Source organism: Panthera uncia, chromosome C2 (genome assembly GCF_023721935.1).
Source record: "Panthera uncia isolate 11264 chromosome C2, Puncia_PCG_1.0, whole genome shotgun sequence".
Lineage (NCBI taxonomy): Eukaryota > Metazoa > Chordata > Mammalia > Carnivora > Felidae > Panthera > Panthera uncia.
This window is the reverse complement of record NC_064810.1, coordinates 124,158,122-124,181,017: the sequence shown is the minus strand read 5'-3', so window position 1 is coordinate 124,181,017 and position 22,896 is coordinate 124,158,122. Positions and strand designations below refer to the sequence as shown.

Below are 22,896 nucleotides of genomic sequence, written 5' to 3'. Positions count from 1 at the left end.
TCCAGGCCTATCTCAAGAAACAAGAAAAATCCCAAATACAAAATCTTAACAGCACACCTAAAGGAAATAGAAGCAGAACAGCAAAGACACCCCAAATCCAGCAGAAGAAGATAAATAATAAAGATCAGAGCAGAAATAAACAATATAGAATCTAAAAAAACTGTAGAGCAGATCAATGAAAACAAGAGTTGGTTTTTTGAAAAAATAAACAAAATTGATAAACCTCTAGCCAGGCTTCTCAAAAAGAAAAGGGAGATGACCCAAATAGATAAAATCATGAATGAAATGGAATTATTACAACCAGTCCCTCAGAAACACAAGCAATTATCAGGGAATACTATGAAAAATTATATGCCAACAAACTGGACAACCTGGAAGAAATGGACAAATTCCTAAGCACCCACACACTTCCAAAACTCAAACAGGAAGAAATAGAAAACTTGAACAGACCCATAACCAGCAAAGAAATTGAATCAGTTATCAAAAATCTCCCAACAAATAAGAGTCCAGGACCAGATGGCTTCCCTGGGGAATTCTACCAGACAATTAAAGCAGAGATAATACCTATCCTTCTCAAGCTGTTCCAAAAAATAGAAAGGGAAGGAAAACTTCCAGACTCATTCTATGAAGTCAGCATTACTTTGATTCCCAAACCAGACAGAGACCTAGCAAAAAAAAGAGAACTACAGGCCAATATCCCTGATGAATATGGATGCAAATATTCTCAATAAGATAGTAGCAAATTGAATTCAACAGCATATAAAAAGAATTATTCACCATGATCAAGTGGGATTCATTCCTGGGCTGCAGGGCTGGTTCAACATTTGCAAATCAATGTGATACATCACATTAAGAAAAGAAAAGAACCATATGATCCTGTCAGTCGCTGCAGAAAAGGCATTTGACAAAATTCAGCATTCCTTCTTAATGAAAACCCTCAAAAAGTCGGGGTAGAAGGAATATACTTAAACACCATTAAAGCCACTTATGAAAAGCCCACACCTAATATCATCCTCAATGGGGAAAAACTGAGAGCTTTCCCCCTGAGATCAGGAACACAACAGGGATGTCCACTCTCATCACTGTTGTTTAACATAGTGTTGGAAGTTCTAACATCAGCAATCAGACAACAAAAAGAAATCAAAGGCATCAAAATTGGCAAAGATGAAGTCAAGCTTTCACTTTTTGCAGATGAAATGATATTATGCATGGAAAACCCAATAGACTCCACCAAAAGTCTGCTAGAACTGATAACATGATTCCAGCAAAGTTGCAGCATATAAAATTAATGTACAGAAATCAGTTACATTCTTATACACTAATAATGAAGCAACAGAAAGACAAATAAAGAAACTGATCCCATTCACAATTGCACCAAGAAGCATAAAATACCTAGGAATAAACTTAACCAAAGATGTAAAAGATCTGTATGCTGAAAACTATAGAAAGCTTATGAAGGAAATTAAAGAAGATATAAAGATATGGAAAAACATTTCGTGCTCATGGATTGGAAGAATAAATATTATTAAAATGTCAATACTACCCAAAGCTATCTACACATTCAGTGCAATCCCAATCAAAATGGCACCAGCATTCTTCTCGAAGCTAGAACAAGCAATCGTAAAATTTGTACAGAACCACAAGAGACCCCGAATAGCCAAAGTAATATTGAAGAAGAAGACCAAAACAGGAGGCATCACAATCCCAGACTTTAGCCTCTACTATAAAGCTGTAATCATCAAGACAGCACGGTATTGGCACAAAAACAGACACATAGACCAATGGAGTAGAATAGAGACTTCAGAACTGGAGAGCATGGCCAAAAGTATGGCAAACTCATCTTCGACAAAGCAGGAAAGAATATCCAATGGAAAAAAGACAGTCTCTTTAACAAATGGTGCTGGGAGAACAGGACAGCAACATGCAGAAGAATGAAACTAGACCACTTTCTTACACCACTCACAAAAATAAACTCAAAATGGGTAAAGGGCCTAAATGTGAGACTGGAAACCATCAAAACCCTAGAGGAGAAAGCAGGAAAAAACCTCTCTGACCTCAGCCGCAGCAGTTTCTTACTTGACCCATCTCCAAAAGCAAGGGAATTAAAAGCAAAAATGAACTATTGGGACCTCTTGAAGATAAAAAGCTTCTGCACTGCAAAGGAAACAATCAACAAAACTAAAAGGCAGCCAACAAATGGGAAAAGATATTTGCAAATGACATATCAGATAAAGGGCTAGTATCCAGAATCTATAAAGAACTCACCAAAGTCCACACCTGAAAAAACAAATAATCCAATGAAGAAATGGGCAGAAAACATGAATAGACACTTCTCTAAAGAAGCCATCCAGATGGCCAACAGGCACATGAAAAGATGCTCAACATCGCTCCTCATCAGGGAAATACAAATCAAAACCACACTGAGATACCACCTCACTCCAGTCAGAGTGGCTAAAATGAACAAATCAGGAGACTATAGATGCTGGAGAGGATGTGGAGAAACGGGAACCCTCTTGCACTGTCAGTGGGAATGCAAACTGGTGCAGCCACTCTGGAAAACAATGTGGAGGTTCCTCAAAAAATTAAAAATAGATCTACCCTATGACCCAGCAATAGCACTGCTAGGAATTTACCCAAGGGATACAGGAGTGCTGATGCATAGGGGCACTTGTACCCCAATGTTTCTAGCAGCACTTTCAACAATAGCCAAATTATGGAAAGAGTGTAAATATCCATCAACTGATGAATGGATAAAGAAATTGTGGTTTATATACACAATGGAATACTACTTGTCAATGAGAATGAAATGTGTCCCTTTGTAGCAACGTGGATAGAAGTAGAGAGTGTTGTGCTAAGTGAAATAAGTCATACAGAGAAAGACAGATACCATATGTTTTCACTCTTATGTGGATCCTGAGAAACTTTACAGAAGACCGTGGGGGAAGGGAAGGAAAAAAAGAAGGGGGACAGAGGGAGCCAAATCATAAGAGACTCTTAAAAACTGAGAATAAACTGAGGGTTGATGGGGGGGAGGGTGGGAGGGAGGGGAAAGTGGGTGATGGGTATTGAGGAGGGCACCTGTTGGGATGAGCACTGGGTGTTGTATGGAAACCAATTTGACAATAAATTTCATAAAAATAAATAAATAATAAAAGCTAAAAAAAAAAGAATGAAAGAGGTCCCTGATGAACATGGATGCAAAAGCCCTCAAGAAGATATTAGCCAACCAGATCCAACAATACATTAAAAAAATTATTCACCATGACCAAGTGGGAATTATACCTGGGCTGCAGGGCTGGTTCAATATCCGCAAAACAATTAACGTGATTCATCACATCAATAAAAGCAAGAACAAGAACCATATGATCCTCTCATTAGATGCAGAGAAAGCATTTGACAAAATACAGCATCCTTTCTTGATAAAAACCCTCAAGAAAGTAGGGATAGAAGGATCATACCTCAAGATCGTAAAAGCCATATATCAATGATCCAACGCTAATATCATCTTCAATGGGGAAAAACTGAGACCTAAAACCCTAAGGTCAGGAACAAGACAGGGATGTCCACTCTCCAGTGTTATTCAACATAGTGTTGGAAGTCTTAGCATCTGCAGTCAGACAACATAAAGAAATAAAAGGCATCCAAAACAGTGAGGAGGAGGTCAAACTTGCACTCTTCGCAGATGACATGATACTCTGTATGGAAAACCCTAAAGATTCCACCAAACAACTGCTAGAACTGATGCATGAATTCAGCAAAGTCGGAGGATATAAAATCAACTCACAGAAATAGGTTGCATTCCTATGCACCAACAATGCAGCAACAGAAAGAGAAATCAAGGAATTGATCCCATTTACAATTGCACCAAAAACCATAGAATACCTAGGAATAAATCTAACCAAAGAGGTGAAAAATCTATACACTGGAAACTATAAGAAGCTTGAAGACACAAAAAAATGGAAAAAGATTCCATGCTCCTGGATAGGAAGAACAAATATTGTTAAAATGTCAATATTACCCAAAGCAATCTACACATTCAATTGCAATCCCTATCAAAATAACACCAACATTCTTCACAGAGCTAGAACAAATAATCCTAAAATTTGTATGGAACCAGAAAAGACGAATAGCCAAAGCAATTTTGAAAAAGAAAACCAAAGCAGGAGGCATCACAATCCCGGACTTCAAGATATACTACAAAGCTGTAATCATCTGGACAGTATGGTACTGGCACAAGAACAGACATTCAGATCAATGGAACAGAATAGAGAAGCCAAAAATGGACCCACAAACATATGGGTAACTAAACTTTGACAAAGCAGGAGAGAATACCCAATGGAATAAAGACAGTCTCTTCAGCAAGTGGTGCTGGGAAAAGTGGATAGCAACATGCAGAAGAATGAACCTGGACCACTTTCTTACACCATACACAAAACTAAACTCAAAATGAATGAAAGACCTAAGTGTAAGATGGGAAGCCATCAAAATCCTTGAGGAGAAAGCAGGCAGAAACCTCTTTGATCTTGGCCACAGCAACTTCTTACTCAACACGTCTCCAGAGGCAAGGGAAACAAAAGCAAAAATGAACTACTGGGACCTCATAAAAATAAAAACCTTATGCACAGCGAAGGAAACAATCAACAAAACTAAAAGGCAACCGACAGAATGGGAGAAGATATTTGCAAACGACATATCAGATAAAGGGTTAGTATCCAAAATCTATAAAGAACTCATCAGTGTCAACACCCAAAAAACAAATAATCCAGTGAAGAAATGGGCAAAAGACATGAATAGATACTTCTCTAAAGAAGACATCCAGATGGCCAACAAGCACATGAAAAAATGCTCAACATCACTCATCATCAGGGAAATACACATCAAAACCACAATGAGATACCACCTCACACCTGTCAGAATGGCTAACATTAACAACTCAGGCAACAACAGATGTTGGCAAGGATGTGGAGAAAGAGGATCTCTTTTGCATTGTTGGTGGGAATGCAAGCTGATGCAGCCACTCTGGAAAACAGTATGGAGGTTCCTCAAAAAATTAAAAATGGAACTACCCTACTAGCCAGCAATTGCACTACTAGGCATTTACCCAAAGGATATAGGTATGCTGTTTCGAAGGGGCACAAGCACCCCAATGTTTATAGCAGTACTATTAGCAACAGCCAAAGTATGGAAAGAGCCCAAATTTCCATCGATGGATGAATGGATAAAGAAGATGTGGTAGATGTATACAATGGAGTATTACTCAGCAATCAAAAAGAATGAAATCTTGTCATTTGCAACTACGTGGATGGAACTCAAGGACATGATACTAAGTGAAATTAGTCAGAAAAAGACAAATATCATATGACTTGTATGAGGACTTTAAGAGACAAAACAGATGAACATAAGAGAAGGGAAACAAAAATAATATAAGAACAGGGAGGGGGACAAAACATAAGAGACTCTTAAATATGGAAAACAGACAGGGTTACTGGAGGTGTTGTGGGAGGGGGGGATTAAGAACTCTACTCCTGAAATCATTGTTGCACTATATACTAACTAATTTGGATGTAAATTAAAAAATAATAAAGTTAATAAAAATTAAAAAAAAATATTAGGTAACAAAATTTTTAAAAACAAGATAAAAATAAATGTTTGTGGACCTTACAACAGACCTTCAAAATGCATGAAGTAAAATCTGATAGAACTGCAAAGATACATTCACAATTATAATTGCAGATTTCCATGTGCTGCTCTCAATAATGAACAAGTTGAGAGAAATCAATAAGGATATAGAACATTTGAACAATACTATGAACCAACTTGACCTAATTGACATTTATATTACTCTTTACCAATCAGCAGTAGAATACACGTTCCTTTAACATGTAAACAGAATATTTACCAAGATAGACCATATTCTGAGCCATAGAAGAAATCTCAATAAATTTTCAAAATTCAGTTCATAAACTGAATCATCACAGAATAAAGGATTTCTTTGACTTTAATGGGATTAAATTGGAAATCATGAAAGATCTTTGAAAATTCTCCAAATATTTGATAACTAGCACTTTTAAATAACCCATGAGTCAGAGAAGAAATCAAAAGGAAAATTAAGAATTATCTTGAACTGAATGAAAACATGTCAAAGTTTGTGGGATGCTTGTATTTAGTAAGAGAGTTTGGAAAGTTTACAGATGACGTGATCAGAATACAAAAATCAATTCTCCTTCCATATACCAGCAACAGAAATTGGAAATTGAATGCCATTTGTAATACCACCCAAAAATATTAAATACTTAGAGATGAATCTGACAAAGGTGTGCAAGACCTGTACACTAAAAACAGCGAAACGTTGCTGAGAGACATGAAATAAGATTTATATAAATGGAGAGAGAGGTCTTTACGAGTGGGAGAACTTGAAATTGTTACGATGTCAATTCTATGTTAGCTTTGACTTGTAGAACCATAGTAATGTTCAAATACTCTCCCTCTAAGAAATAATGAATTAAAATCAACCTGTAACTGTGGTAAAGAAACTCAGAATAAAATAATAAACAGTAGCAAATGAACTAAACTGTATTATAACCACATCAAAGAGGATGAAGGAGAGAGCTAACCTAAGTAACCCTGGAAAACAGTATTTTAATTGGATACCATATGACTAACGACAAAAAGAACTATGCACAAATACTGTACTCTCTTTAGTAAATTTGTTTCTCAGTGCAGTATAGGTTGGCCGTTGCGTTAAAGTTACAAAGGAAAGAGGGAAGGTTAGAATGAACCTTGTGGTTAGAACCCATTATCTATATGATTACATAGTTTTTAGCATAAATAGATAAATATAGAAAGAAATAGAAGTGTGTATGCGTGGATTAGTATACAGGAGTTCCCCCTTTATATGCAGTTTCATTTATTCAGTTATTGAGGTAACTGCAGTCTAGAAGCAGATGATCCTCCTGACATAATGTCAGTTGGTGAGTAGTGGCCCAAGGCTACGTCACAATGCCTAAGTTAATCACCTCATTTCATCTCACCGTGAGGCATCTTATCATCTCATATCACAAGTTAAAAGGTGAGTACAGTAGTACAATGATATATTTTGAGAGAGAAATCATATTCACATAACTTTTATTGCAGTATATTGTTATAATTATTGTATTTCATTATTGTTGTTAACCTCTTACTGGGCCTAATTTATAAATTAAACTTTATCATATGTATAGGAAAAAACATAGTATATATAGGGTTCACTACTGTTTGTAATTTCAGGCAGCCCCTGGGAGTCTTGGAAGATCTCCCCAGCAGATAAGGGGAGGACTGCTGTACATACATATATTCCTAGTTCTTCCTGCTAAGAGGGTCCAGGAGCAGTGACACCCTAGAAGTAATGAGCACCTCTAGCACCCAGATTTCTACATGGTTTTTAAATACCATTTTCCAATAAAGGACCCAGGGCTCTTTGGGGAAAAGGGTTGATTCCAGGATTGTAACAAGGAAAATATAATATGAGCCTGGACCATGTTGTGATACCAGAAAGTATAAAAGTGCTTGCAAAAGGATGGGGCATGTCAAGAGGACACAGGGGCCAACCTGATCGAGTTCCCAGTGGCCACAGCAATATCAATTTGAGCAACAAAATAAATAATGATAGTGTTGGATTGTAACCCATAGAATAAAGTAAATACCCATGAATCTATACTGATATGAACTGAACAAATAAATATGTGGGAGAGGAGGGATAGCTCTTCCTTACAAAAGAATTCTAGTTAATAAATGTAGAAATAATGAGGAAAATACAAAATAAACACCACAGTATAAATGTCATAGGTTCTACAAATGACTGCTAATATCACTGGGCAAAAATTTGCAGAGAAACAGGATATTAGCAGAGTCTCCAAGTATCTCCCCCTACAAGATTTATTAACTATTGAGGGAAAATAAGATAGCAAACCCAGCAGTCACCATTTCAGCCAAATGTGATCAATATTAACTCTACAAGATATAAGACATAACTACATCATACTCTCATATGACTGAAAAGGACACAATACCACTTCTGTCATATATCTGCTGAAAATGTGTAATCTTAATCTAATCATGAGAAAACAGACAAAACCATGTTGAGAGACATTCTACAGAATAATTGACCAGGACTCATTAAGAATGTCAAAATCATAAAATACAAGACTGAGGAACTGTCAGAGTTCCGTGAGACAGTGAGACACAAGAACTAAACTAGGATCCTGGAACAGAAAAAAACACTAAAGGAAAAGCTGGTAAAATTTGAATAATGTCTGTAGTGTAGTATTGTACCGATGTTCATTTCCTAGTTTTGATCATTATACTATGGTTTGTAAGTTGTTGCCATTATGGAAAGCTGGGAGAAGGGCATAGAAATCTCTAATATTTTTGTAACTTTTCCCTTGGTCTAAAATTATTTCCAAATAAAAAGTTAAATAGTAAGGTCCACTGCTTTGAGACTGTGTTGGTAGGTATGTATAGCTAACCATTCTGAAGAATCAAAGAAAAGCGATAATAATTGATGTCTGTCCATTTATAACCAATTAATAGATTATATCTATGTTGGCATTGCTGTTGCCTCTGGTTATTAAATTAACAGTAATCATCTCCAATAGGTTTTCCAGGTTTATTCAAAGTGCTTTAAAATTTAATTAGAAAATAAAAATGGTTGGGTTGCCTGGGTGGCTCGGTCAGTTAAGTGTCCAGCTTCAACTCAGGTCATGATCTCGCAGTTCATGAGTCCGGGCCCTACATCAAACTCTGTGCTGACAGCCCAGAGCCTGGAGCCTCCTTCAGATTCTGTGTCTCTCTCTCACTCTCTGCCCCTCCCCCGCTCATGCTCTGTCTCTCACTCAAAAATAAACAAACATTAAAAAGAAAAAAGAGAAGAAAAATGGTATTTCAGGGTTTTAAAATTCTAATAGTCTTCCATGAGAAAAAGCAGATTTTAAAATAAAACTAAAATCTGGGGCGCCTGGGTGGCTCAGTCGGTTAAGCATCCGACTTTGGCTCAGGTCATGATCTCGCGGTCCGTGGGTTCGAGCCCCACGTCAGGCTCTGTGCTGACCACTCAGAGCCTGGAGCCTGTTTCTGATTCTGTGTCTCCCTCTCTCTCTGACACTCCCCCATTCATGCTCTGTCTCTGTCTCAAAAATAAATAAACGTTAAAAAAAATTAAAAAAAAATAATAAATAAAATAAAATAAAATAAAACTAAAATCCTAAATTAAAAATAGATTTGTCCACACAGTTATTCTGATGGACATTAGCTGACCCATACAATTTAACATAGATTTCAAACTACTTGGCTACATGGCTATTTTTTTTCCTCAGGTATTTCCCATGTCTCTAGGTTAAGAAAGAATCATTATAGTTGGCTTGTGTCTTGTCACTTGTGTGTGTAAATTTCTCTTAACCACCCCTACCCCAGAATCTGTGTGGTGAATTTCCCTGACATGCCTTGACATGTTAAAATTACATATCTCTAAGATATTTGATTCACAAACCACCAAATATAGTTAAATTACAATTTTAATGTTTTATTGAAGTATACTAGCATATCAAAAAGCACACATAAGTATGCTTGTAATAAAATTTATATTTAATAAAGTGTTAAATTTTAAGTGCATTGTTCAGTATTCCAAAAATAGCAGGTTTGCTCAACTGGCTACTTACTCTACAGGAAAGAAAAATTCTGTTGGCATTTAGTTTTTTTATTTTGTTTTTTGGTGTGTTTGTTAATTTGGTTTTGGTTTTAATCTTCTTTAGGATGTGGTAGATACACACCCTGGCCTCACGTTCCTGAAAGATGCTCCAGAATTCCACTCTCGCTACATCACCACGGTAGGCTGCGTCCACTTTTGTCTTAATATAACTCTCCAAGTTTCCTTTTTATCACTGTCTACTATTCAGGTTTTCAGATCTTTATGAAAAAAGTAACATGGACTATAATGATTATTTTAAGTGGAAGGAAGGTACCGTAAAATTGAATTCATGATTTATGTCTATTTTCCTTCTTATAAGTACTAAGTCTTAAGAGGTCTCTTGTCTACAAAATTAGAGTAATATATTCATCCTGTCTGGTCTTGTGAGGTACCTTTTTGCTTTGTTATTGATATTGACATTTAGCATTTGCAAATAATACTGAAAAGAAATTTCATAACCCTTTCCCAGAAAAAGATATGTCGTTCCCAGAAAAAGATGTGTCTCAAAGTTAGAACCGGAAATGATAATGAGAAATAGCTACATGTAATTAGAAAACAAATCATATAAGAATTTAACAGAACATGCTGACTAGTCATAGGCAAGGCATGAATTATGAGTCAGAGCACACAGACCTGGAGTGCACATTGCAACCACATCGGCATCTTTGCCCAAGCTCCCAGAGTATCTTTAGAGGAATTCCAAAGATGAGCCCCAGGACAAACCCCTCTGTCATAGCCACACTCAAGCGAGATAGCCCTTGTATCTGGCTCACATCTTCAAATAATATTACAAGGCATCCCCTCTGAGGAGAACCTTCTCAGGGTACTTTTTGTTGACCATGAATATCTTGGGTTCTGTAAAGCTACAGAATACTACCATTTTTCTCCTTTAGGAACTTCATTCTTGGCTTTTACATTGGCTCTCTTCTGTTGTGAAACTTTGTAAGTCTTTCTTTGAGCCAGAAGGTGTCACTGTCTTCTAAGACTATCTCAAGTTATTTTTGACTGTTAACCACACCACTGTACTAAATTCCTGCCACCACAGTTGCCCTGGTACAGTCACCCTTGTTTCTCACTTGGATTACTTCTAATTGGCCTTCCTGCTTATACCTTCATTGCCCTAAAGTCCCACAAAGCAGAGTAATCCTTTGAAAATGTAAGATCATGTCACTCCTCTGTTCAAACCCTCCAGTGGTTTCCATCTCAGAGTAAAAGCCAACATTCTTCCTTGCCAAGACTCTCCCTAATACCACCCCCCCCCCAAACCCCTGCCACCCACACACACACACACACACACACACACACACCCTTAGACACCCTTACAACATATGTAATCTCATCTCTCCTATTACCCTGCCCCTCCTTTACTGTGTTTTGGCCATAGTGGTGTCCTGGAACAAACCAACTCCACTGCCTCAGGTGCTTTTTTCTTACTCTTTCCTCTGCCTGAAATAGTCTTCCTACAGATTTCTGCATGACTTTGCTCTTTTACTTCATGCAGCTATATGCTCAGATATTCCCTTATTAGTGAGGCCTTTTCTTCTTCACCCTTCTTCTCCCTCTGCCCCCACCCCTGTACTCTCTCTTTATTCATTTGTTCTGCTTTATTTTTCTTCTTAGCTCATATATCATCTGATATTTAAATTTTAAATTCTCCTTCTCTGTCGTAGAAACTCCATTAGAGCAGGGAATTTGTCTATATCTTTCACTGCAGAATCTCCAATACCTAGAATAAGGACTAGCACATATTAGATACACAGTATTTATTGAGTGAATAAATGAAATTATATATGCTTAAGAATTCTACACATTAACTCTGGCTTCAATCCCATAGGGAATTATTGGTTCTGATTGTTGATTGTTCTATAAATCCAGGGCATATTAATAGCATAATTTAAAATCTTAAGTGCTGGAAAAGATCTTAGAGATAATCCAGCTCAACCTTCTACCAATTCAGAAAATTCTGTCTACAGAGGAACTCTTTATTGGAATTTATTCTTAGAAAAGATGTTTAAATAATAGAATTGTAAAGTAGAGATAAATTTTCTTTCCCTACACCTTCTATTTGTTGAAGTATGATCCTTGGACCCATGATGGTCTGTGGTCATCTAGCAAGTGGTCTCCAGGAAGTTTTATAATTTCAGAATAAAAAGCCATGAAACAGTTTTGTTCACATATAATTCATATTTTCCTAGAAATTCTGTCATGTTAATCATTGAACAAAGAGAACTAAATTGGTCACTTAACAGAATACAATTAATTATCTCTGCTCACACATTTTCATGGCATTTGCATATTATTTATATCTTTAAAATTTATACTCTGTTATTATTATGCTTCTTTATCCCCAATTCACAAAACTAAATCCATCATTACTCAGAAATACTGGGGCACCTAGATGGCTCAGTCGATTCGGCTGTGCTGACAGCTCAGAGCCTGGAGCCTGCTTCAGATTCTTTGTTTCTGTCTCTCTCTCTCTGCCCCTCCCCTGCTCATGCTCTGTCTCTCTCTGACAAAAAATAAATTTAAAAAATAAAGAACTTAAAAAAAAAGAATTACAAAAGTATAAAACAATTGTGATGAAATAATGATAACAGGGTGATTCAAAACAGCATCATATCATAAATAGTAAACAAGATCCAACTGAGACTGTAGAATATGAATCTCTGTGTACTAAGATAAGTGCATCTATTGTGATAACTTCATAGTGCCATCTAAAAAAGGAAAATGCAGGGGCGCCTGGGTAGTTTAGAGCCCTGCTACAGGCTCTGCACTGACAGTGTGGAGCCTGCTTGGGATTCCCTCCCTCCCTCCCTCCCTCTCTCTCTCTCTCTCTCTCTCTCTCTCTCTCTCTCTCTGCCTCTCTGCTCTTCCCCACTCATGCTCGCTCGCTCTCTCTCAAAATAAATAAACATTTTTAAAAATTAAATAAATAAAGAAAATGCATATAAAATGTATCACATGAATATCTGGAAACAGAATTTTGTTAAAGGACTGGTTATCTATTCTCCCCAGTGCCTTTTCTGTTGGGAAATCTGGTCAAATAATGGCATGAAGTCATTGGAACTTATGCATTACTTCAGAGTACAGTGAGTTTTTCTAGAAGAAATGCAAAATAGGGTTTCTAGTATGAAATTAATGAAATGTTGTTAACGGCATAAAAGTGAATGAGAGAGGCATCATTCTCTATCCTGCTCGTAGCAAAAACTGATCAGATCATGCTATTTCTAAGATACTTAGGAAGATCAAGCTTGAAATTTAAGACAGCTATCTCAGAAAAATCTAAATTAATTTATTGAATGTTATATAATCTCAGTGCCATATGATGTAGAACAATTAGTATATTCTTTTGTTTGCGTGTCAGAATTATTCAGTTATTTTACTTTGTTTAGTTGAAAGAAACTGACACAAAGTATGACTCAAATATTAGTTTATGTGTGGCACTCATATGATGAAGAAAAGTTGGTCAACTTTTTATTTCTATTTATCACTAAAAACCTGTGCTATAGGAAAAGGCTTTTCATTTGTTTAGTTAATTATTTTGCCAGCTGTTTTTAGACGGAAGGACAGAGCACCAACTATGCATACAGAAAAAAGAACATCATTACTCAAGAGAATGCACCCAAAATTACTCCGTATTCTTCTTTATTTCCAGAGACAAGTTAGCATTTGAAAAATAAGTCTCTTGAAAGTGAATGGAAATGAAAATTGGAAATACTAGCAACTTACAGTCTTGAGTTTGCAGTTTCACATGCCATGCAAAGAAATTGCCAGTGAATAAAAGATACTGCTTATCCTAACTGGCATATGCTGACTTCTGAGGGAAGAGGTGCTCATAGGAGTTTTTAAAATAAGCAATGAGATTGAAAATACTTCTGTGTGATATTGGTGCTGGCAGCAAAGACATTCTCTGTCTTCCTCTGATGATGTCTTAGCAATGTATTCAATGTCTTGATTGGCCTGAAGCCATCACTTCAGACCAAAATGCCAGGATTTTAATTGCTGAGGACAATGTACTGATATTTCCTAAGATGACTAAATTGTGGTGGAGACTGCTGATTACTAACAGCTTGCCTCTTTCCCCTTGAGAACTTCTCCTCTTGACAGAGAAAGGAAGAAATGTGTATTAGATTTTTTTTAAGTCCACATTCTGCAGAAGACCATGAAGAAATACTTTTCAGAGCCATATTAACCAGAGTGGATTAAGAATCTTTTCACCACTTCCTGTCAGGTAGAAGAACCATGCTTCCAGCATTTGAGTCTGTTCATCTGCATTTAGGTTACCTACAATGAGCAATCTCTAATTTCTTTGTCTTCATCCAATCCACTTGTCAAAACCTGTCTGATAGAGCCACCACACACTTACTTGCATTCCTGGTGACCTATACTTGTAAATTAGAGGTTTCCAGCTCAATAGGTACAAAGCAAAAGAAAGGAAACTGATTTAAGAGTCAAACTATCAAGTTAACTGGAGATCCCGTGGTAAAAACAAATTTGTCGAATTTCATTCCACTCACTGCTAATAAACAATTATTCTTACTATTATTAATTTTTAAATTTTGTTTACTAGTTTTAAAATTGGGATTCATTTCTTTTTTATTTACCTAAGAGTTGTAGAACAAAATTAGGGGGAAAAACAAGGGTAATTGATGTAGAACCAAGCAGCTACATGTTCTCACCACTAGATGGTATCCTTACCTAAATAAGCTAAAATGCTGAATCAGTAATGTGGAAACCAATAAACGTGCTGATGAAGTGGGGCAACTGAATAAAGAGATTTAGACTATGGAAAAGGAATACATTTTTTAATATTATTAGATAAGTAAGTTAGGGGCTAAAAATAGGAAATGCTTAACAGTCAAAATATTAATTTTAAAAATTCTTTCAAAAAATGAATAATAAGCAAAAATAAATACAGATCAAAACTTTATGATTTTAAGTGTAACACAGTACATCCCAAAATAATATATTTGAAGAGTATATAAATATGAAATATTGGTAGGAAACTCAAACGTTAAGAAAATTGATAATCAAAATCAAATAATAAGGATAAAAATATAATCAACATATAAAACTTTGGTGTAATAATATGTATTGAAATTGACTTTTACTTGAGAGAGGAGTCATGGAACTATGATCAATGGTATTCTTAATGTTTATTTTCATATATATAATTTCTGTGCTAAAAAGCCTCCATCTTTTTTATATGAACTTTTGCCAAGCTAGTGTTAAGAATGCATTGTTGAGTAAGCCACATTTTCTGCCCTGAAGCACCTCAAGTCAGATTCTGAATGATTGGAGCCAATAGAGAATTTACATACCAGCTAGTCCTAGCTTGAATCTAATGCAGGAATCCTGTTTTAAATAATTGTGGTGAGAAGAAACCTTACTACTTTATACAACCCATTGCTTCATAGGGCTAATTTTAGGAAATTCTTACTTATTTTAATTTTTTTTTTTCAACGTTTTTTATTTATTTTTGGGACAGAGAGAGACAGAGCATGAACGGGGGAGGGGCAGAGAGAGAGGGAGACACAGAATCGGAAACAGGCTCCAGGCTCCGAGCCATCAGCCCAGAGCCTGACGCGGGGCTCGAACTCACGGACCGCGAGATCGTGACCTGGCTGAAGTCGGACGCTCAACCAACTGCGCCACCCAGGCGCCCCTTATTTTAAAGCATTTTAGTGTAAGGAGTATCCAGTAGTTTTAGTTGTGCTTCTGGTGCAACACAGAGACAAATCAGCTGCTTCTCCCACCTGATAGTCAGCCATTCAGATCATGGTCACAGGTACACTCTAGTCTTACTTTTTCCTCAAGAGTAAAAATTACTAAATTAATAGTATCCTTTACAATAATTTTGAATATAGTTACCCTTCTCTGTTTTATGTTTTCTGTACACTTTATATGCCATCTGTCTATCTGTAAGTCACAAACAACAGTACTGATTTATATGAAATACTAATTAGAGACCTTTCTTGGGTTGGCATCCATCTGCTACTTACAATGCTGACTAGAGTTATTCAACTAGCTACAAATCCAACCCATATGTCTTTATCACAGGTACAATATGAAAGTCTTTGTTACACAACTCTCAAACCTCATTAATTTATCAAGCAGTTTTCTAAGGAAGACATACAGATGGCCAACAGGTACATGAAAAGGTGCTCAACAGCACTAATCATCAGGGAAATGCAAATCAAAACCACAATGAGATATCACCTCACACCTGTTAGAATGACTAATAACAAAAAGACAGGAAAATAACAAGTGTTGGCAAGGATGTAGAAAAAAAGGAACCCTTGTGCACTGTTGGTGTGGATGCAAATTTGTTCACCCACTATGGAAGACTGTATGAGATTCTTCAAAAAATTAAAAATACAATCACTGTATGATCCAGCAATTTTACTGCAGGGTATTTATCTGAAGAAAAAAAGATCCCAACTCAAAAAGATAAATGCACCCCATGTTCATTGCAGCATTATTTACAGTAGCCACAATATGGAAACAACCTAAGTGTTCCTCAGTGGATGGATAAAGAAGATGAGGTATATACATACAGTTGACCCTTGAACAACATGGGTTTGAACGGCATGGGTCCATTTATATGCAGATTTTCTTTATAGCACTGTAAATATATTTTCTCTTTCTTATGATTTTCTTAATATTTTCTCTAGCTTTATTGTAAGAATACAGTTATACAGTACATATACCATGTACAGAATATATGTTAATCAGCTGTTTTTGTTATTCGTAAGGCTTCTAGTCAACAGTAAGCTATTAGTAGTTAAGTTTTGGGGGAGTCAAAAGGTATATGTGGAGTTTCAACTGCACACATGGCCAGGGTTGGCACCCTTAACTCATGAAATCTTGCCATCTGCAACAACACAGATCAACTCTGAAAATATTACGCTAAGTGAAATAAGTCAGTCAGAGACAGATACTGTATGATCTCTCTTATATGTGGAATCCAAAAACACACACAAAAAAAACAAAGTTAAGCTCATAGATACAGAAAACAGATTGGTGGTTTCCAAAGGCAGGGGGTAGGTGGGGCAAAATGGGTGAAGAGGGAGTTAAAAGGTACAAACTTCCAGTTATAGAGTAAATAAGTCATGGGAATATAAAGTACAGCATGATGACTATAGTTAATACTGTATATACTATATATAGTTAATAATATGCAGCACAAAAATACAAATATATTGCATATTTGGAAGTTGCTAAGAGAGTAAAGAGTTATCACAAGAAAAAAATTCTGTAAGTATATATGGTGATCATATTGCAGTATATAAATATATGTAATCATGTATACCTGAAACTAATGTATGTCAATTATTCCTCAAATAAAAAATGTATCAAGCACTTATTAGCTATCTGATATATGCAAAGCACCATTATCAGGCACTGGGATGCAAGTCAAGAAAGACCTGGTACTTTGGAGTTTGGAGGTGATGATAGGTGTCTGACCACACCAGTGTGTTTAGAATATAACCACAGGATGAACGGAAGGAGACTCGCATGACAATTGGAGCACAGAAGACAGAGCTCTCTCTACCCTAGTCCCTGTTTTAGGGCTTCCTGTGGAGTTGGCAAGTTGAGCTAGATTTTGAAGGGTCAGGAGTTAGCACTGATAGCAGGAGTAGGATAAGGAAAGCTGGGCAACAGAAATTTGGGCCTTCATTCTGAGGCTGGTATTTCCCTGCTCTGTTCGAGAATCACTGTCTTTGCTAAAGAATCCAGAAGAGGAATGGTGGTGTAGTCCCCCATTACACCTATTTGGGTAGATGTCCAAATGTCTTCCCTTTTTTGTTCTTCTTGCACCAAATAACTTTTAAAAAGGATCTAATCTTTTCCATGATAAAACCACCAATGATACAGGATTTCTGTTTTATTTGACAATCAAAATCAAAGGCAAAATGTCAAAAACTATTCAAGGTGCTCTTGCTGCCTTTTTTTTTTTTTTTTTTTTTTGAGAAAAGAAAAAAAAACAAAAAAGTAGCTGATCAAAGGGAAATTAAATGGGTGGGCATAACCCCAGGTAAAATTGTTAGGAATACACTGTGGCCTCCTCCCTCCAGGATGGCAGCTTTGTCTTCCTTCTCCAGTACTCTCCTGTACCACAACACACGTTGTCAATCTCAAACACATTTGCAACCCATTCCCTCCTCTCTCGTCCTGTCCACCGTCTTCTCCAGAGTTTCCCATCTGTTGTTAAGCTCTTTTAAAACCCTAGCTAATAACAGAATTGTTCATGGCCAAGCATGGACTTGGTAGGAGATATCCCAGATGTATTTGAGTTTCCAGAGAGAGGCTGGAAGACTGGAAGTCTTTAAGATTCTAGTGAATAAGGCTAAAATAACCAGAATAATGCCCTCTTGAATCAGACTATGTTGGGAGCCATTCTTCTGACCCACCAATTGTTAAGCCAACCCAGTGTGTATTTCCTACCTCATTTACCTTCCAAAAACATCCAGCCCAGTAAGCACTGCTTGAATCAGGCATCAATGTATAAGATGAGAGTTAAATAAAGTGACATGTAGGCAGCTGGAATGCAGACTTATGAACAAAGAATATCTTTTTATTCTTCTTGGAATTATAGGAGCAGATGTAAATTACATGGTTCTAGTTTTTAAAATACAGTGTTAATTTTTATTAGAAATTACGCTTGACATAATCAGAAAACCAAAACATAGCTTTTTGTTCAAGGTACATTCATAAGATGGCTTTTGGTAAAGTAATAGTTATCTTCAATTTTTTTATTTGGTTGTTTTCCTTTTGGAACCAGGTTATTCAGAGAATATTCTACACAGTCAACAGATCTTGGAGTGGAAAAATAACTTCGACAGAAATAAGAAAAAGCAACTTTTTGCAAGTAGGTCTCTCATTGGAATTCATGTATAAAAGCAATTAAGGGGAGCCTGGGTGACTCAGTTAAGTGTCCAAGACTTGATACTGGCTCAGGTCATGATCTCACGGTCGTGGGACTGAGCCCCATGTTGAGCTCTGTGCTGAGCATGGAGCCTGCTTGGGTTTCTCTCTCTCTTTCTCTCTCGCTCTCTCGCTCTCTCCCCCCCACCCCGCCCTTTCCCTGCTTGCTTGCACATGCATGCTCTCTCTCTCTCAAAATAAATAAACCTAAAAAAAGAGCAGTTTAAATAATACTATTAGTTCATTTAACAAGTATTTGAGCGCTTACTGCATGCAAAGCACTTTCACTACTTTCAGTCATTAAGCATTTATCAGATAACCTGAGATGTGTTGGGGGTAACAAAGGTGAATAACCAGAGATTTTTGTATCGAGGCATGTGGAGTAAAAGAAAAGCACACAGTCACACCTGAGGAAAATTTTCACAGAAATGGATAACAAATATGCATAGAAGGCCTCACAGGACTGACATGTGATCTTGACCTTGGAGGATATTGGGAGTTTATCAAAGTCAAAAATTAGAAGGGGATTCCAGATAGAGGGAGCAGTATAAGCAAAGGCCCATAAGCATGAAAGTGTCTCAAGTCTCAAACGGAACAGTCTACTGGCTGGTGGCTCTGCAGAGACTGACCAGTGATGCAGCCTGGCAGGCTGGGTTAGGAAAGACCTTGCAAAAGGAATAGAGGGATTTTAACGTGATCCTTTTGGCAATGACTCTTTATCCAGCTCCTACTGGAGTGGAGAAAAATATTAAAAATTCTTTTAAGAAAGACACATTTCATTCAATTTTTTTATTTATTTTACCTACTATGAAAGTGTTGACCACTAGTGGGAGCCTTTTACTGAGGTAATCTTCGTGCCTGACTGTGGAAGCTTCTATTAATCTAAAGAATGGTTCATGGTTGAAAGGAAATATTTTATTTTCAATGAATCATACTAAATGAAGCTTAGGGTAATAATACCACCTTATGTACTCTTTATTTTTCCATGTCTTCATCTGAGACAAAGTAATGAAGACTTGGCAAAATGAGCAGCCCATAATACATATACACACCTTTTTTTTCTAAAATGAATAGTAATCATCACAGTGATTGTTAATATTTATTGAACACCTGGTGCCTGCCTCTCTCAGCAGGTAATATGGGATGGGTCAAAATGGCAGTAATTCCATAAAAAAGGCTTCATACCTTGAGAATGATGATAATCCCTCACATTCCTGAAGCACATTAGAGTTTATAGTTTCTAGCATTATTATAATATATATTTTTTTTAACTGATGATAAAATTTGAGGCTCAGATACGGTTGAATGACAGGTAAGATCACACAGCAAGTAAGTGATTGAATTGGAAACGGAACTCAAATGTTCTTCCTAGAACATGGTTTAATTTTTCCCCTTCTCCCCTACCCCTCTCCTTATTCTTCCTATTAGTGCATTATTCATGAATGTATGCTCGTAATGTATATGCTCATGAAGCATTCAAGTATGTGACATATCTAGAATAACCAGCAGAAGTCACTATTTATCTCTTTATGCTGCCATTTCATTCCTTTTCCCAGACAGAACCCACATTATCTGTGGTTTTATTCCCTTGTATGTTTACATGAAGTATACAGTTTTATTTTGTATGGCTACTGTTACGAGGTTTTGTAATATATGAGATCATTATTCTGTTAATTTGTTTTTTTCCACTAACGGTATATCTTGACATTCTTTTCATTTCCATTCATATAAATCTATCTCATTTTTATGATTCTTCTGCATAATCTGTGGTATGGTTCTACCGTAACTAAATTACATACTTCCCTTTAGAAGATGTTGAAGTCATTTTCATATTTTTTCTTTGGAAAGATGCAGTGCATATCCCTGTACTTTCCTCCTGTTAAGAATCTTTCTAGAATAGGGGTGCCTGAGTGGCTCAGTCGGTTAAGCATCCGACTTTGTCTCAGGTCATGATCTCATGGTTTGAGCCCCATGTTGGGCTCTGTGCTGACAGCTCAGAGCCTAGAGCCTGTTTTGGATTGTGTCTCCCTCTCTGTCTCTGCCCCTCCCCCGCTGACCCTCTGTCTCTCTCAAAAATAAACATTAAAAAATTAAATTAAAAAAATTTTTTCTAGAATAGAGTACTGGAGGGAAAATCCTGGATCAAATGGTATGTACACTTTCAGTCTGATAGATCCTGCCAAAAACCTGTACTAGTTCACACACATTCACCAACAGCAGAAGTCATCTTTTTCATTTTATGACAATCCAGTAGGTTAAAATGAGAGCTGCTTCTCAAGATTTGTTTTAATGTACATATTCTGCTTTATACATGTTAAAGAACATTTTGTAAAACAAAACATTATAAGCCTTGTTTGGAAAACAAAAAAAAAATTCCTGTTTTATCACCCTAATACAGCTAATAACATTTTTGCATGTGTTTTTCTTGTCTCATATATATGTGCAGATTAAATGAATTTTACATATTCTTAGTGTGTATAATTTTATATACCATATTTTGCTTTTACCATGTCATGGTTTTCCTTTGTTTCTGTGTAGACTTTATAATTTTTACTGGCAGGAGAATCTTCCATTAAGTAGTTTTAGTCTCATAATTTATGTTCTCAGCTTGTCAGGGCATATTGGTTTCCCAGTATTTACATTTTGGAACATAATTTTTTATCGAAGTAATTTATTTGCACTATGAAATAGTTATCTTTGTTCCTTATAATGTTTTTCATCTTTAATTCCACTGTATTTTCTAATCATATTGACATGTTTTTTTTGTTGTTGCTGTTAAGATTTAGCTAGTAAATATTTGTCTTTTTTTTTTAGCTTTCCTTTTAAATTTTATTTTAGACTTATCTCTTATGGATAGCATATATCTAGATCTGTTTTTTTTTTTGGGGGGGGGGTTGGTTTTTATACTCAATCTGAAAATGCTTTAATATGGAGACTCAATTCATTTATACTTATTGTGATTGTTGATATATCTGATCTGACTTCTGCCATCTCATTTTGTTTTTTCTATTTCCTAAGTTTCCTTATGGTTTCTTATATCTTTCTGAATTTTTCATTTCTGAAAACATCTCTATTTATCTGCCCACTTGCATGATAATTGTAAGAATTGTTAAGAAGCCTGGGATTAGCATTATTGTTTCTGATGTTTTCCATCAGGGTACACAGTGAATCAGGGGAGACCCCGGTTTACTTCCAGCTTAGGGCCCCGCAGCTCCATCCCCCATACTTTCCACACCAGGACACTGCACATCAGCACAGTACCATACATAAGTCTCCTTTATAGTAAACTTGATCTCATTACAAAGCCAAACCCTGTATGTAGACTTCCACTCTACATAATAGAGGAGATGCCCAGTCTTCATAATTTTGGAAAGTTAAAAGCAATGTCAGTTCATGACCATCTATTTCAGCCTCTTGTGTGTTCTGGTTTGCTAGTTTGGGGACCTCTGACAGGATACAGTCTCCTTGGTAACAGTCCTTCCCTTTCCCTGCTTTTAAATCCTCCACAGCATCTATCCCTTTGCTAAGCATAATACAGAGTTTGTAAATGCTTATAGATTGGTCAGTTGATTAAAGGTAGGATGAGGTTGCCTGTTACAGTTCCTGGTTTAGTACCAAAACCAAAAATTTTAATTAAATTTAAAATAAAACTTCATTAGACTCTATATAATGGCCAAAGCTGGTTTTCATAATTTTAAAATAAATTAATCCTTCTCTTCATACTTTATTTCAGACTCTAGCCCTTTTGGAAGAAGAGGAAGATATAAACCAAATCACAGATTACTTCTCCTATGAACATTTCTATGTTATTTATTGTAAATTCTGGGAGCTAGATAGTGATCATGACCTCTACATCAGCCAGGCTGATTTATCTCGATATAATGACCAGGGTGAGTGTTTTATAGTTGTTAAGACTTAACTATTTTGAAGAAGGCAAGAGTTGTCTGAATTGTTACATGAATGAGAAATTCCCATTTCTTAAATTCTTTATCTAATCAAGTCCTCTTTTAAAAATTTTTTTTTTTAATTTATTTTTGAGAGCGAGTGGGGGAGGTACAAAGAGGGAGGGGACAGAGGATCCAAAGCCGGCTCCACACTGACGGCAGAGATCCCGCTGTGGGGTTCGAACTCACACCCTGAGCCGAAGTCAGACACTCAACCAACTGAGCCACCTAGGTGCCCCATCAAGTCCTCTTTAAAGAGCCAAGAATCTTTAAGTGGGAATGAGTGAAGGTATCGATTTTTCA

The 22,896-nt window shown here is 36.5% G+C and overlaps 1 protein-coding gene across 6 annotated transcripts in view; it reads left to right on the top strand.

The window, feature by feature from the left end:
- The window catches only part of PPP2R3A (protein phosphatase 2 regulatory subunit B''alpha), a 210,769-nt gene that overhangs the window by 123,082 nt on the left and 64,791 nt on the right, over nt 1–22,896 (top strand). For all 6 annotated transcript variants that reach the window (XM_049628797.1, XM_049628793.1, XM_049628795.1 and 3 more), the window contains 3 exons: nt 9,786–9,860; nt 18,507–18,593; nt 22,383–22,539. In XM_049628797.1, the coding sequence (XP_049484754.1) occupies nt 9,786–9,860; nt 18,507–18,593; nt 22,383–22,539 (319 nt within the window). The remainder of the gene's footprint in view (nt 1–9,785; nt 9,861–18,506; nt 18,594–22,382; nt 22,540–22,896) is intronic.